Here is a 14,324-nt window from a genome sequence, read left to right as displayed (position 1 = left end):
TAGCAAGAAATCAAGATGTTATGTGGCCATTACGTTGTCGGTGTACTGCTGCCTGATGAAAGAGGCGGCGCCCGCCTCCTGCTTTGACGCACACACTAGGTCAGATGACGATCAATTGGCCAAGAGACGTGAAAATCCGCAGTTTATTAACTCTCGGGGAAAGTTCGAGATCATTCAAGAGTAAACTAGCCACACTGAAAATCGATGAAGAAGACGGTGATTGGTAGAAAATTAATTACGGAAATTAGCGATTGGCTGGATTCAAAACTGGCGGAAATAAAAAAGGAAATGTTGCCAACCCAAAAATATATGAACATCAATTAGGAAAAACTTATGAATACAAAACTTCTTTAAATCAAATGTCCTTTCACTTCGCACCAGGGTGCATGATCATAGTTTTTTGTAGTGATATCTATGGGAGGATGTTCAAACTTCTTGATGAATGGAAAACAAAACCATTAGAAATTCACACAGTTCAGGAAACTTCACAATAACAAAATTATATCAGATTTTAGTGGTGACATCTTCAGAGTAAAGTTCTAACTTGTTGTATTATTGGTTTCACATTTGATAGATAGAGGAGTTCTGTTAGGCGCTTATTTTGAACGCGCGGCGTAGAGGTGTACCTCCCGGCAAAATCGTCATCATCATATCATTCCATCCCTGACCCGGTCAATGACTGGAAAACAGGTTGTGGGTTTTCATTTTCATTAAACTCTTTATATATTATGTTTATTATACTATTAATATATCCATCACGTACTGAAATGAAATGGCGTATGGCTTTTAGTGCCGGGAGTGTCCGAGGACAAGTTCGGCTCGCCAGATGCAGGTCTTTTGAATTGACTCCCGCAGGCGACCTGCGCGTCATGATGAGGATGAAATTATGATGAAGACTACACATACACCCAGCCCCCGTGTCAGCGAAATTAACCAATTATGGTTAAAATTCCCGACCCCGCCGGGAATCGAACCCGGGACTCCTGTGGCCAGAGGCCAGCACGCTAACCATTTAGCCATGGAGCCGGACATCACGTGCTGATAGTAGACGTCAAGAAAAGAGGTCAAATACAACAATGATATATCGCCTTATTTGCTTTAGTATGAATCTATCGTGTGTACCGGATGCACCATGACGTAAGAGTAAAAATACTTGGCCAGGAACTTGTCCTGGCGGGAACTATAACAGGTTTCGTTATCAGCAACACTCATCGTGTGCCAACATAAGTGTGCGTGCCAACAGAAATTAATTTACTAGTATGAAGATAATGGCAATTCGCAATAGATGTCCTTCTCTACCTATCTTTTATGAATCTCTTGTCGCGTTCACGTTATTAAAGACCGTAATTATTTCCAAGGCACATACATAAGGGTGCATTTACTGCTCTGTAGTTTTAGAATCAAAGTAGCAAGAGACTTGTCAACACATCGCACCATGGGTTATCTACCACTGGTATGTAAAGACAACCTTATCTGTTTGGAATTACAGTCAGATACATTTCGTAATGTACTTTCATGATTTAAACCTTAGACATACATTTTTTTTCGCTTGGCCGTATGGTCAACGTAGTGTCCTTCGGTTCAGAGGACAATGAGTTCGATCCTGCCCTGTAATTTTAGCGTGTCTACTTAGCACCCATAGTTCGGAGGCTACATGTTAGTGTTCGTTTTAATCACACAATAATAATAATAATAATAATAATAATAATAATAATAATAATAATAATAATCACGTGGATACCCGTAGAGCAGAAAGGCTAAAGAAGGTGCTGGGGTGAATGGGTCTAACTACAATGTCAAGAATCGAATTTAAAATTTAAACTGAAGGTTCTGTTTTCTTAACTTCAAGCATAACAATTTTTTCATGCCAATATTACAGGTACAAGTAGCAATCATTAAACAATTCTAGGAAAGACAAGATTAGTGGTTTTAACAGATCGTGGGCTTCAAGCCCTCGCTTTACTTTTCCTGAGCTCCTAGCTCAAATTTACAAAAGAGCACACCCCCTGCGGGTGGGGGACGCACATGTAGAAAACACCCGCGGTATCCCCTGCCTGTCGTAAGAGGCGACTAACAGGGGCCCAAGGCACTCTCAACTTGGGAGTGTGGATTGGCGACAACGGGGCCCTTAGCTGAGTCCTGGCATTGCTTCCACTTACTTGTGCCGGGCTCCTCACTTTCGTTTATCCTGTCCGACCTCCCTTGGTCAACTCTTGTTCTTTTCCGACCCCTACGGTATTAGAGCATTCGAGGCCTAGGGAGTTTCTCATTTTCACGCCCTTCGTGACCCTTGCCTTTTTTCGAAGTGACGGATCCCTTCTTTTTTCTCCTTATTTTTCTCTCTAGCCCCTGTGGGTGGGGGACCCAGACGAATAATACACCCACGGTATCCCCTGCCTGTCGTGAGAGGCGACTAAAAGGGGCGATCAAGGGATGGTTGAATTAGAACCATGTAACTACTTTTGTTTCGTGCCATCACGCGGGGAACACCATGGGTTGCCTATACTTGCGAGTAGTACCACTATGTTAGTACGAAATAGGTTTGCGAATAGTAGCACCAATGATCTGGTTGGGGGTTTTCCAGTACCCTTGCGTCGTACCCATGTGAGCAACATCGCGGGTCTGGGCGTTGCCTTGCGTTCTACCACTATATGAGTGACACCGTGGGTCAGCATTGCCTGTGATTGGTACCCACTATGTTGAGGAACGGCACGGGATAGTGCGAGTCCCAGTGGTTAGTACACTCGGTGAGGAGCCTTCTCGGTTTGCGTTGGCTATGCGCGGCGCCGTGGGTCAGCGTTGCCTGTGATTGGTCCCCACTTCGTTGAGGAACACCACGGGATAGGCGCGTCCCTGTGGTTAGTACACTCGGTGAGGAGCCTTCTCGGTTTGCGTTGGCTCTGAGCGGCGCCGTGGGTCAGCGTTGCCTGTGATTGGTCCCCACTATGTTGAGGAACACCAGGGGATAGTGCAAGCCCCTGTGGTTAGTACACTCGGTGAGGAACCTTATCAGTTTGGCTATGAGTGGCGCCATTGTGTTAGGAACAACACAGGTCTGCGTTCCCAGTACGAAGTGCAATATTTGTGAGTAGTACCATCTTGTGTGGAACACCGTGAGTCTTCGCTACTTTTGATTAGTACCCCAAAATGACAAATACCATGGTTCTACTTTACTCGCGACATCCAAAACCGCGGAGCAGGGAGAGAGGTGGCGGATGGGAAGGTCCTAACCGGCTTGCCGCCGGACTTGAGGGAAATAAAATACTTCTCGCGGACCAAACACACTACCCCCTGCGGGTGGGGGACGCACATGTAGAATACACCCGTGGTATCCCCTACCTGTCGTAAGAGGCGACTACAAGGGGCGACCAAAGAATGATTAAATTTGAACCATGGAACTACTCTTGATTCGTACCATCATGCGGGGAACACCATGGGTTGCATGCACTCGCGAGTAGTATCACTAAATTGGTACGAAATAGGTTTGTGATTAGTTGCAGTAAAAAGCCTGGCCTGGTGGATTCCAGTACCCGTGCGTTGTACCCATGTGAGCAACACCGCTGGTCTGGGCGTAGCCTGTGAATTGTACCGCTATATGAGCGGCACCGTGGGTCAGCGTTGCCTGTGATTGGTACCCACTATGTGAGGAACATCACGGGAATACCGGCGCCCGTGACAAGTACACCTAGGAGGGGAATCTTACCGGTTTGCGTTGGCTATGAGTGGCGCCATTGTGTGAGAAACACCATAGGTCTGCGTTCCCAGTACGAAGTGCAATACTTGTGAGTAGTACCATTTTGTGTGGACCACCGTGAGTCTTCACTACTTTTGTTTAGTACCCCAAAATGACAAATACCATCGTTCTACTTTACTTGCGACATCCACGAACCGCGTAGCAGGGGGAGAGGTGATACTCCCACGTGGCGCGGCCCAGGTGGCGGATAGGGGGGTCCTAACCGGCTTGCCGCCGGACTTGAAGGAAATAAAATACTTCTCGCGGACCAAACACACTACCCCCTGCGGGTGGGGGACGCACATGTAGAATACACCCGCGGTATCCTCTGTCTGTCGTAAGGGGCGACCAAGGGATGCTGGCATTAGAACCATGAAACTACTATTGATTAGTACCATCACGCGGGGAACACCATGGGTCGCCTTTACTTACGAGTAGTACCACTATATTTGGTACACAATAGGTTTGTGATTAGTAGCAGCAGAGAGTGGTTCCCGTGTGGGTTTCCAGTACCCGTGCGTCGTACCCATGTGAGCAAAACCGCGGGTCTGGGCGTAGCCTGTGAGTTGTACCACTATATGAGCGACACCGTGGGTCTGCGTTGCCTGTATTAGTACCCCCTATGTGAGGAACACCACGGGGCCCGTGGGACCGGCAACCGTGACTAGTACACCTAGGTGAAGAAACTCATCGGTTTGCTTTGGCTATGAGTGGCCCCATTGTGTGAGAAACACAATAGGTCTGCGTTACCTGTACGAAGTACAATACTTGTGAGTAGTACCATCTTGTGTGGAACACTGTGAGTCTTCGCTACTTTTGATTAGTACCCCAACATGACAAATACCATGGTTCTACTTTACTCGCGACATGTACCATTCTGTGGGGCCTTAGACGTGGATTTTGCACCACTTTCGACATCAAGCATCCTCGATTGAGGGTTCTGCTTTATGAGTGGTCCCTTGGTCAGTAATAAGTTGTATATGATCCCTTTTTTGAGCTGAATCTACTAATTTATTGTTTGCTAGTTTGTTGTTGTTGTTGTTGTTGTTTTTTGCTACATGTCCATCCGTTCCTTCTTCATGCCGATTTTTTTTCTTTTGGTCAGTTTATGATTTTGAATTTTTTGTTGTCATTTCATATCGTACCATTAGGGGCCGATGTTAGGCCCTTTTAAACAACAAGCATCATCATCTTCATCAACGATTGTTTTTTCTTTGTTTACTCTGATGGTGTTCAGACCTGGTTCGATCCCAAGATGGCTAAGTACTTGTGCTCTCCCAATTTTTCCTATGTTAAAGGAGAGAACACTTTCCAGTGCCCCCATTTTTATGGTATTATACCCAACAAACACATTCTTGGGTATTTTAGTCCATATCAAATTGTTAAATGACTCATTTCCACGAACCTGCTACGCAGGCGTAGCAGGGGGAGAGGTGATACTCCCACGTGGCGCGTCCCAGGTGGTGGATAGGGGGGTCCTCACCGGCTTGCCGGCGGACTTGAGGGAAAAAAAATACCTCTCGCGGACCAAACACACACCCCCTGTGGGTGGGGGAGGCTGACGAATAATACACCCACGGTATCCCCTGCCTGTCGTGAGAGGCGACTAAAAGGGGCGACCAAGGGTTGATTGTATTAGAACCATGAAACTACTTGTGATTAGTACCACCACGCGGAGAACACCAAGGGTTGCTTTTACTTGTGCGTAGTACCATTACATTGGGTACGAAATTGTTTTGTGGTTAGTAACACACAGGAGCACCGTGCGGTCGGCTTTTGCAGTACCTGTGATTAGTACCACCATAAGAGCAGGACCATGGGATGATAGCTACCATGGTTCTGCCTTGCCTATGATTAGTACCCACTATATGAGGAACACCACGGGATAGGGAGAGGTCCCTGTGGTTAGTACTCTTATGTGATGAACACCATAGGTTTGCGTTGCCTGTAAATGGCGCCGCAAAGTGAGAAAAACATAGGTCTGTATTCTGTGTCGGATTTCATAAGCTCTGAGTAGTACAATAGTGTGTGGAATACCGCAAGTCTCTGCTACTTTTGATTAGTACCGCAACAGAACAAATACCATGGTTCTACTTTGCTAGCGATTAGTACCGTTATGAGGGGCCGATAATTTCGATTTAGGACGCCCTGTTGACTGCACGCATAATCGATTGTGTTATGCTATAGCAGTAGTCCCTTGGTCAGTAATACTATTTTGTCACGTCAGTTTATGTGAATGTGAGACCTTGCGGGTCGCATCCACTGATTGTTTTAAATCCATGTCCATCCATTCATTCTTCGTTCTCACGCTTTTTAATTCTGGTCAGTGGAGGATTGTAGACTTTTAATATGTCATTCCATTTCGTCTCATTTCGTACCATTAGGGGCCGATGACCTAGATGTTAGGCCCCTTTAAACAACAATCATCACACAATCATCATTAATCAAATGACTCATTCGGGTTCTGGGTTTGACCATGCAAACATATTCTTTGAAGGTCTGCATGAGCCAAGTCCCGATATACTCATTCGGGTTCTGGGTTTGACCGTGCAAACATATTCTTTGAAGGTCTGAATGAGCCAATTCCCGATATACAGGTTTTATTACAACTAAAATAACCTCAGGCTGACCATGATGTTTGTAGGTTGGCCCTTTAGCAGAATTATACTTGCACAATGAATTTATAGGGCACAGTCCACGTTGAGGTTGATCGTCTGTTGAGAGCTTATGTAAATATGTGCATCATACTGCTTTCCTCATGTTTTCCAAATCATGCACATTTTCTCTTATGGCTTTACCATAACAACCCTGCAACATGTCAATTTCACTACCAGATAATCTATTTAATCCTCCAATAGCCTTGCCATCAGGTAATTTCTTGCCCTTCATTACTACAAAATTTACACGGTACAAATTGTCTCAGGGCTTCTGACAGCATTTCAATATCTACAAACTGAAAACATGTTGTCACTTTATAAACATCTACACTATCACCAAATTCACTGTAAAGAGTTCTTGAAGATGGTAGTTTACTGCTTGATGCACTTGAAGCAGTAGCTGTACAATCATTTGGACATGAGCCAAACTTTTTTACAACCTCACTTTCAACATGATTTAATTCACTAATTTTTTCACCGCCACTGTATGTAGCAACACATTTATTAAATAATTAAAGTTGTTTTCTTGTTCTTATGCTTGTTTCCATATGTCTTTCTTTGACCGAATTTCTTTACATTTCTCATTTTTCAACCCGGATAACTTGTAATATAGATCAAACCAAACAACTTCCTGTGCTTTGAAGAAAAACAAACAAAACGCAGAACGTTGATGACAGTATGGCCAACCTCAGCTACGTAAACTCCTCTTTCAAACAAGGGTACATTCATAAATCTGACACAAAAACTCGTGGAGTAGTAACTTATGCCACGAACATACTACGCTGGCGTAGCAGGGGGAGAGGTGATACCCCACGTGGCGCGTCCCAGGTGGTGGATGGGGGAGGGGGGGTTCCTAACCGGCTTGCTGGCTGACTTGAGGAAAATAAAACACCTCTCGTGGACCAAACACACAACCCTCTGTGGGTGGGGGACGCCGACGAAGAATACACCCACGGTATCCCCTGCCTGTCGTAAGAGGCGACTAAAAGGGGCGACCAAGGAATAATTGTCTTGGGACTAGAAAACTACTTTTGATAAGTACCACCACGCGGAGAACATCATGGGTCGCTATTACTTGCTTGTAGTACCACTATATTAGGTACCAAATAGGTTTGTGATTAGTAGCACACAGGAGGACCGTGCGGTCGGCTTTTGCAGTACCTGTGATTAGTACCACCATAAGAGCAGGACCCCACGAACCTGCTACGCTGGCGTAGCAGGGGGAGAGGTGATACTCCCACGTGGCGCGTCCCAGGTGGCGGATAGGGGGGTCTTAACCGGCTTGCTGGCGGACTTGAGGGAAATAAAATACCTCTCGCGGACCAAACACACTACCCCCTGCGGGTGGGGGACGCACATGTAGAATACACCCGCGGTATCCCCTTCCTGTCGTGAGAGGCTACTAAAAGGGGCGACCAAGGGATGACGGAATTAGAACCATGGAACTACTTTTGATTCGTACCAACACGTGGGGAACACCATGGGTTACCTGTACTTGCGAGTAGTACCACTATATTAGGTATGAAATAGGTTTGTGATTAGTAGCAGCTGGAGGGGTTTCTCCTGTGGGTTTCCAGTACCCGTGCGTCGTACCCATGTGAGCAACACCGCGGGTCTGGGCGTTGCCTGTGAGTTGTACCACTATATGAGCGACACCGTGGGTCTGTGTGGCTGTGATTGGTACCCACTCTGTGAGGAACACCACGGGATGTGTGGTTAGTACACCTAGGTGAGGAACCTTATCGGTTTGCGTTGGCTATGAGTGGCGCCATTGTGTGAGAAACACCGTAGGTCTGCGTTACCTATACGAAGTACAATACTTGTGAGTAGTACCATCTTGTGTGGAACACCGTGAGTCTTCGCTACTTTTGATTAGTGCCCCGACATGACAAATACCATGGTTCTACTTTACTCGCGACATGTACCATTCTGAGGGGCCTTAGATCTGGATTTTGGACCCCTATCGATATCAAGCATTCTCGTGTTAGGATTGTGCTTTATGAGTGGTCCCTTGGCCAGTCATACATTAATTATGATCTTTTTTGAGTTGGATCCACTGTTTTTTGTTTGCTCGTTTTTTGTTTTTCGGTTCATGTCCATCCATTCTTTCTTCACACGACATTATTATTTTATTTTGGTCAGTGAATGAATTTGATTTCTTTTGTTATTTCATTTCGTACCATTAGGGGCCGATGACCTCGACGTTAGGCCCCTTTAAACAACAAGCATCATCATCATCATCACCAAGAGCAGGACCATGTGATGATAGCTACCATGGTTCTGCCTTGCATATGATTAGTACCCACTATATGAACAACAACACGGGATAGGGGAAGGTCCCTATGGTTAGCAAGTATTCTCATGTGATGAACACCATGGGTTTGCGATGCCTGTAAATGGCGCTGCAAAGTGAGAAAAACATAGGTCTGTATTATATGTCGAAATTCATAACCTCTGAGTAGTACAATACTGTGTGAAATACCGCAAGTCTGCTACTTTTGAACATGACAGATACAATGGTTCTACTTTCCTAGTGATCAGTACCGTTATGAGGGGCCGATAACTTGGATTTTGGACCCCCTTTAGACATCAAGCATCCTCGATTCAGACTTGTGCTTCAGAAGTGGTCCCTTGGTCAGTAATACTTTTAAGATAGTTTCTTTTGAGTCGAACCCACCGATATATTAAATTCATATACATTCATTCATTCTTCATGACCTTTTATTTTTGTCAGTGGATGGTTTTGAGCTTTTAATTTTTCATTTCATTTCGTACCTTTTCGTACCATCAGGGGCAGATGACCTTGATGTTAGGCCCCTTTAAACAACAAGCATCATCATCATCATCATCATCATCATCATCATCATCATCAGTAACTTATGAAAGGAGCGAAGGATCTTCATGCTAAAGGGGGCGTAGCGAAATTGAAGTATGCAAGCATGCAGTAAATATTAAATATGAAGCATTTCCTATAGGATTTAAGAGTTTGAACTCTGGCATTACACTTATTACACATCAGTCGACGGAAAATCGAAACAAAAAATTCGTCCAGGTTACCCGGTGGAAGGGTACTTGGTCCCCTTAACATAAATGATGTCACAGATCTTATAGATCAGCTTCCACCTCCCTTCCCCTTATTGGGTGATTTTAACTCCCATCACCCCGTATGGGGCTCTGAGAAGCCTTGCCACCAGGAGAGAGCTGGAAACATTAGTAACAGTGCTGGATTTATGTATTTTGAGCACAGGGGAACCAACTCAATTTAGTGTACGTTACGGCACATATTCTCGCATAGAAGTAAGTCTATGCAGACGAACGTTGGTTCAGCTGTTTCGGTGGAATACACACGATGATCTCTGTGACATCCTTACTTTGTTGAAATATAAATCCGTCGAGGTCCACCTCGATGGATTTTTAAACCTGCTGATTAGCCAAACAACACACCACTAGCTGTCTTTAATGACGATATCAGGTGGACCGTCGGCGAAGAAATAACTTACGTCACCCAAGTTATTCTTCCTGCTGCTGAGGAGTCCATTCCGTTCTTCTCGGGGACTCCTCGCTGAAAACTCGTTCCTTGGTGGAACGAAGAAATAGCAGCGGCCATCAAAGAACGCCGTCGCGCTCATAAACGTTACCGTAGACAGCCTACTGTGGCCAACTTGGTAACATTTAAGAAACTCCGCGCTCAGGCGCGAGTTCTTATTCGACAAAGTAAGAAGGCTTCGTAGGAGAGACATGTATCGTCTATGACATCACATACTCCATCATCTCAAGTGTGGACTAAGCTTCGGCTTAATTTGGGGTATACAGGGATCATCTTCTGTACCGGGAATCTCCATCGCAGACAATATCGTCACTGACACACTCTCGACTGCTAACCATCTGGCTAGTAATTTCGCGGATGTATCTGGCTCCGGGAATTACCATCGTGATTTCCTAGCTCTAAAGCGGGGGGGGGGGGGGGGCGGGTGCAGAACGTAATAACCTTAGTTTTGCCACTCATGTTTCAGAGGACTACAACGTGCCCTTAACGGAGTGGAAACTCCGCAGCGCCTTGGCGCTTTGCAAGGACACGTCTCCTGGATCAGACAACATCTATAACCAGATGTTGAAACACCTTAGTGATAACAGTCTACTATATCTCTTTCGTGTGTTCAACCGAATGTGGATAGAGGGTGATTTTTCGTCTCACTGGCGAGAGGGCATAGTCATTCCTGTCCTCAAGCCTGACAAAGATCCTAAATATGCAGGAAGTTACAGACCGATTTGTCTTACAAGCTGCCTCTGCAAGCTATTTGAGAGGATGGTAAATCGCAGACTCGTGTGGTGTCTGGAGAAACAAGGACTCTTGTCTGAGTACCAATGTGGTTTTCGAGCCGCTCGCTCGACCACTGACCACTGAGTACGCCTGGAGAGCTCTATCCAGGATGCGTTCCTCCGCAAACAGTATTTGGTAGCAGTTTTCTTTGACTTAGAGAAGGCCTACGACAACTCATGGCGATACGGTATCCTTTCAGTCCTGCATCCCACGAACCTACTACGCTGGCGTAGCAGGGGGAGAGGTGATATTCCAACGTAGCGCGTCCCAGGTGGCGGATAGGGGGTCCTAACCGGCTTGCCGGCGGACTTGAGGGAAATAAAATACCTCTCGCGCACCAAACACACAACACCCAGTGGGTGGGGGACGCAGACGAAGAATACACCCGCGGTATCCCCTGCCTGTCGTAGGAGGGGACTAAAAGGGGCGACCAAGGGATGATTGTCTTGCAACCATGAAACTACTTGTGATTAGTACCACCACGCGGAGAACATCATGGGTCGCTTTTACGTGCGCGTAGTACCACTATATTAGGTACCAAATAGGTTTGTGATTAGTAGCACATAGGAGCACCGTGCGGTCGGCTTTTGCAGTACCTGTGATTAGTACCACCATATGAGCGGGACCATGGGATGTCATGGTTCTGCCTTGCCTAAGATTAGTACCCACTATATGAAGAACACCACGGGATAGGGGAAGGTCCCTGTGGTTAGTACTCTTATGTGCTGAAACCATAAGGTTGCGTTGCCTGTAAATGGCGCCGCAATGTGAGAAAAACCATAGGTCTGTAGTATATGTAGAATTTCATAACCTGTGAGTAGTACCATAATGTGTGGAATACCGCGAGTCTCTGCTACTTTTCATTAGTACCGCAGCATGACATATACCATGGTTGTACATTCCTAGCGATCAGTACCATTATGAGGGGCCGATAACGTGGATTTTGGACCCCCTTTAGACTGCAAGCATCATAGATTCATTGTTATGCTATAGCAGCAGTCCCTTGTTCAGTAATCATATTGTTTTACGTCAGAATCTGTGAATGTAAGGCATTGCGGGCCGCAACCACTGATTGTTTTAAATTCATCTCCATCCATTCATTCTTCGTCCTCACGTTTTGAATTATGGTAAGTGGAGAATTTTGGACTTTTAATTTGTCATTTCATTTCGTCTCATTTAGTACCATTAGGGGCCGATGACCTCGATGTTAGGCCCCTTTAAACAGCAAGCATCATCATCATCCTTTCAGTCCTGCATCAATGGAGATTCCGAGGTAACTTTGCGGTATTTACTGAGAATTTTTTGTCCCTCGGACTAGTCCGTGTCCGAGTAGGGAGGAAATATTCGCAATAGCACGTTCAAGAAAATGTTGTCCTACGTGGATCGGTCCTTAGTGTCACGCTGTTCGCGATTGCCATAAACGATATTGTTGCTGCTGGTGGTCGAGCTGTCATACCGTCGCTATTGTGGACGACTTTCCGCTGCACTATAGCTCGCGTCACGATCCTGCTACGAAGGCGTAGCAGGGGGAGAGGTGATACTCCAACATGGCGCGTCCCAGGTGGCGGATAGGGGGTTCCTAACCGCCTTGCCGTCGGACTTGAGGGAAATAAAATACCTCTCGCGGACCAAACACACTACCCCCTGCGGGTGGGGGACGCACATGTAGAATACACCCGCGGTACCCCCTGCCTGTCGTATGAGTCGACTAAAAGGGGCGACCTAGGCGCGGACATGGGTTGCGGTTTGGTATAATGTGTTGGAACTCCTGTGGATGGGAGGGGTCGAGTATATTCACAGGTAATCCCTGCCTGTCGTAGAAGGCGACTTAAAGGGTCATGTGGCTATGGTCCCCTCTTTATTTTTTTATTCTTTTCCGAGGGTCAGATGTAGACCATTTCCAAATTTTGATGTGCATGCTGCCCGGAGATGGGCCTCTTAAGTGTGCGATTACGCCCAAAAGCCCGCAACTGTCCACCCAGGACCATTGCGTGGTGGGAGCGCCATGTACCTTGGCAGTGGTATCCGCCTGACAACACAGGTCCCCGCACAGCCGAATGCCAGAAGGACATATTATTATTAATTGTTTTTAATTTTTTCTCTATATTTAGTGCTCTGTACACGCTATGGGGTACATGCTATTGCGGGTGACAGAAGGAAGGGAGTCTTAGTGCTCATTGAATCAGTCATCCCGTATTAGGCATCGTTCAACATCGGACCCCGGGCAGTACCTGCTATGACCAGGTGGGTATTGCCTTGGCTGCTTGGTTCGGCTACAGAGACCCCTGATCGGAGTGGGTGGCATTCGGGGAGGATGCTATCGGGCATGGCTTCCAAACGATGTCGGCTCTCTCAATGTTGTCCCCCACCTAAGTCTTTAACTTTTGCTTCCCTGAGAGGTTCAACTCCCTGGGAACATGCGCAGCGTAAAGGAATGGGATCCAGCTTCCCTAGGTTTCTGGTCGCTACCAGAACCGATGGGCACGATTTTAAGCTGGTGAAGTCGATCCTTTTTAGCAGGCACATCGAAGGCGTCTATGGCGAACTGGAGGAACTTAAGAAAATGCGCAACGATAGTTTGCTTCTAAAGAGTCGTACAGCACTGCAAGCTGATCAGTTGCTTAAGTGCGAGCACTTTGGCGAAATCCCCGTCAAAGTGGAGGAGCATAAGTCATTGAACCTGGTTCGCGGAGTCATCTTTCACCGCGACCTTGTTTTGAACACTGACGACGAGTTGATGGAAGACATGAAGAACCGTGGCGTGACACACGTCCGGCGCATTACGCGCAAGGTCAACGGTGAAGACGTTGCCACTGCTGCCTTCATTGTCTCTTTCAAGTTATCAGTGTTACCAGAGAAAGTCAAGGTAACAACTTATCGTTGCGATGTGAGGCCGTACATCCCGCCTCCTACGCGATGCTATCAATGCCAGCGATTCGGACATATGGTCTCTCGCTGTTCGAATCAGGCTGTATGTGGTACATGTAGACGAGTAGCTCACGGCGCGGAGGAGTGCACAACTCCATACAAGTGCACTAACTGCTCCGGTTTTCATTCTCCTAGCGATCGGAATTGTCCGACACACCTGAGTGAGAAGAAGATCCAGGAGATCAAGACCCTGGATGGTCTTTCCTACTAGGAAGCGCGCCGTAAGTTTCATTCTACGAATACTCCTGCCCGTACACTCGACTATAGCTTGATAGATCAGTCTTCCAGGTTCGTCATTTACGACCTCGACAACTGTCCAGACCGCTGCGCCCAAGGCGACTGTTGCTGCTCCCAGCAACGTCGCAAATAGTCAAAGCTCGAAGGGGGGGACCACCCCACCTTCGACCAACCAGACGTCTGTGCAGGCTGGCAGTTGCCAGCCGGCACAGCAAGGGCGGAAGACTAAGTCTCCCCCCCCCCCCTAGGAGGTCGACGAAAGTCGTGCCTCAGCCGGCGGAGGCGGCATCGTCGACCAGGGCTGGGAAACCATCTCCCAGCCCGTCTAATCCTGAAAAAAAGAAGGGGAAGAAGAACGCCCGTTCTGAGCGCTCTCGGACTTCCCCTGCGAAGGAGAAGTCATGCCCCCCATCTGGGGGGTATGAGTCTGCGCCAGGAGGCACTCCTA

The 14,324-nt window shown here is 46.8% G+C and overlaps 1 protein-coding gene across 2 annotated transcripts in view; it reads left to right on the top strand.

Annotated features, from left to right (window-relative positions):
• Positions 1-1,313: 1,313 nt before the first annotated feature.
• The window catches only part of LOC136872480 (uncharacterized), a 91,709-nt gene continuing 78,698 nt past the window's right edge, over positions 1,314-14,324 (top strand). Inside the window, exon 1 of one of the 2 annotated variants that reach the window (XR_010859923.2) lies at positions 1,314-1,453. Coding sequence is in view for 1 of the 2 variants with exons in the window: in XM_067146286.2 (XP_067002387.2) it covers positions 1,436-1,453 (18 nt within the window). In the remaining variant the exon portion in view is untranslated. The remainder of the gene's footprint in view (positions 1,454-14,324) is intronic. The other variant, XM_067146286.2, reaches the window with a different exon arrangement.

The sequence above is a fragment of the Anabrus simplex genome, chromosome 4 (genome assembly GCF_040414725.1).
Source record: "Anabrus simplex isolate iqAnaSimp1 chromosome 4, ASM4041472v1, whole genome shotgun sequence".
Lineage (NCBI taxonomy): Eukaryota > Metazoa > Arthropoda > Insecta > Orthoptera > Tettigoniidae > Anabrus > Anabrus simplex.
This window is presented reverse-complemented; position numbering and strand designations above follow the sequence as displayed.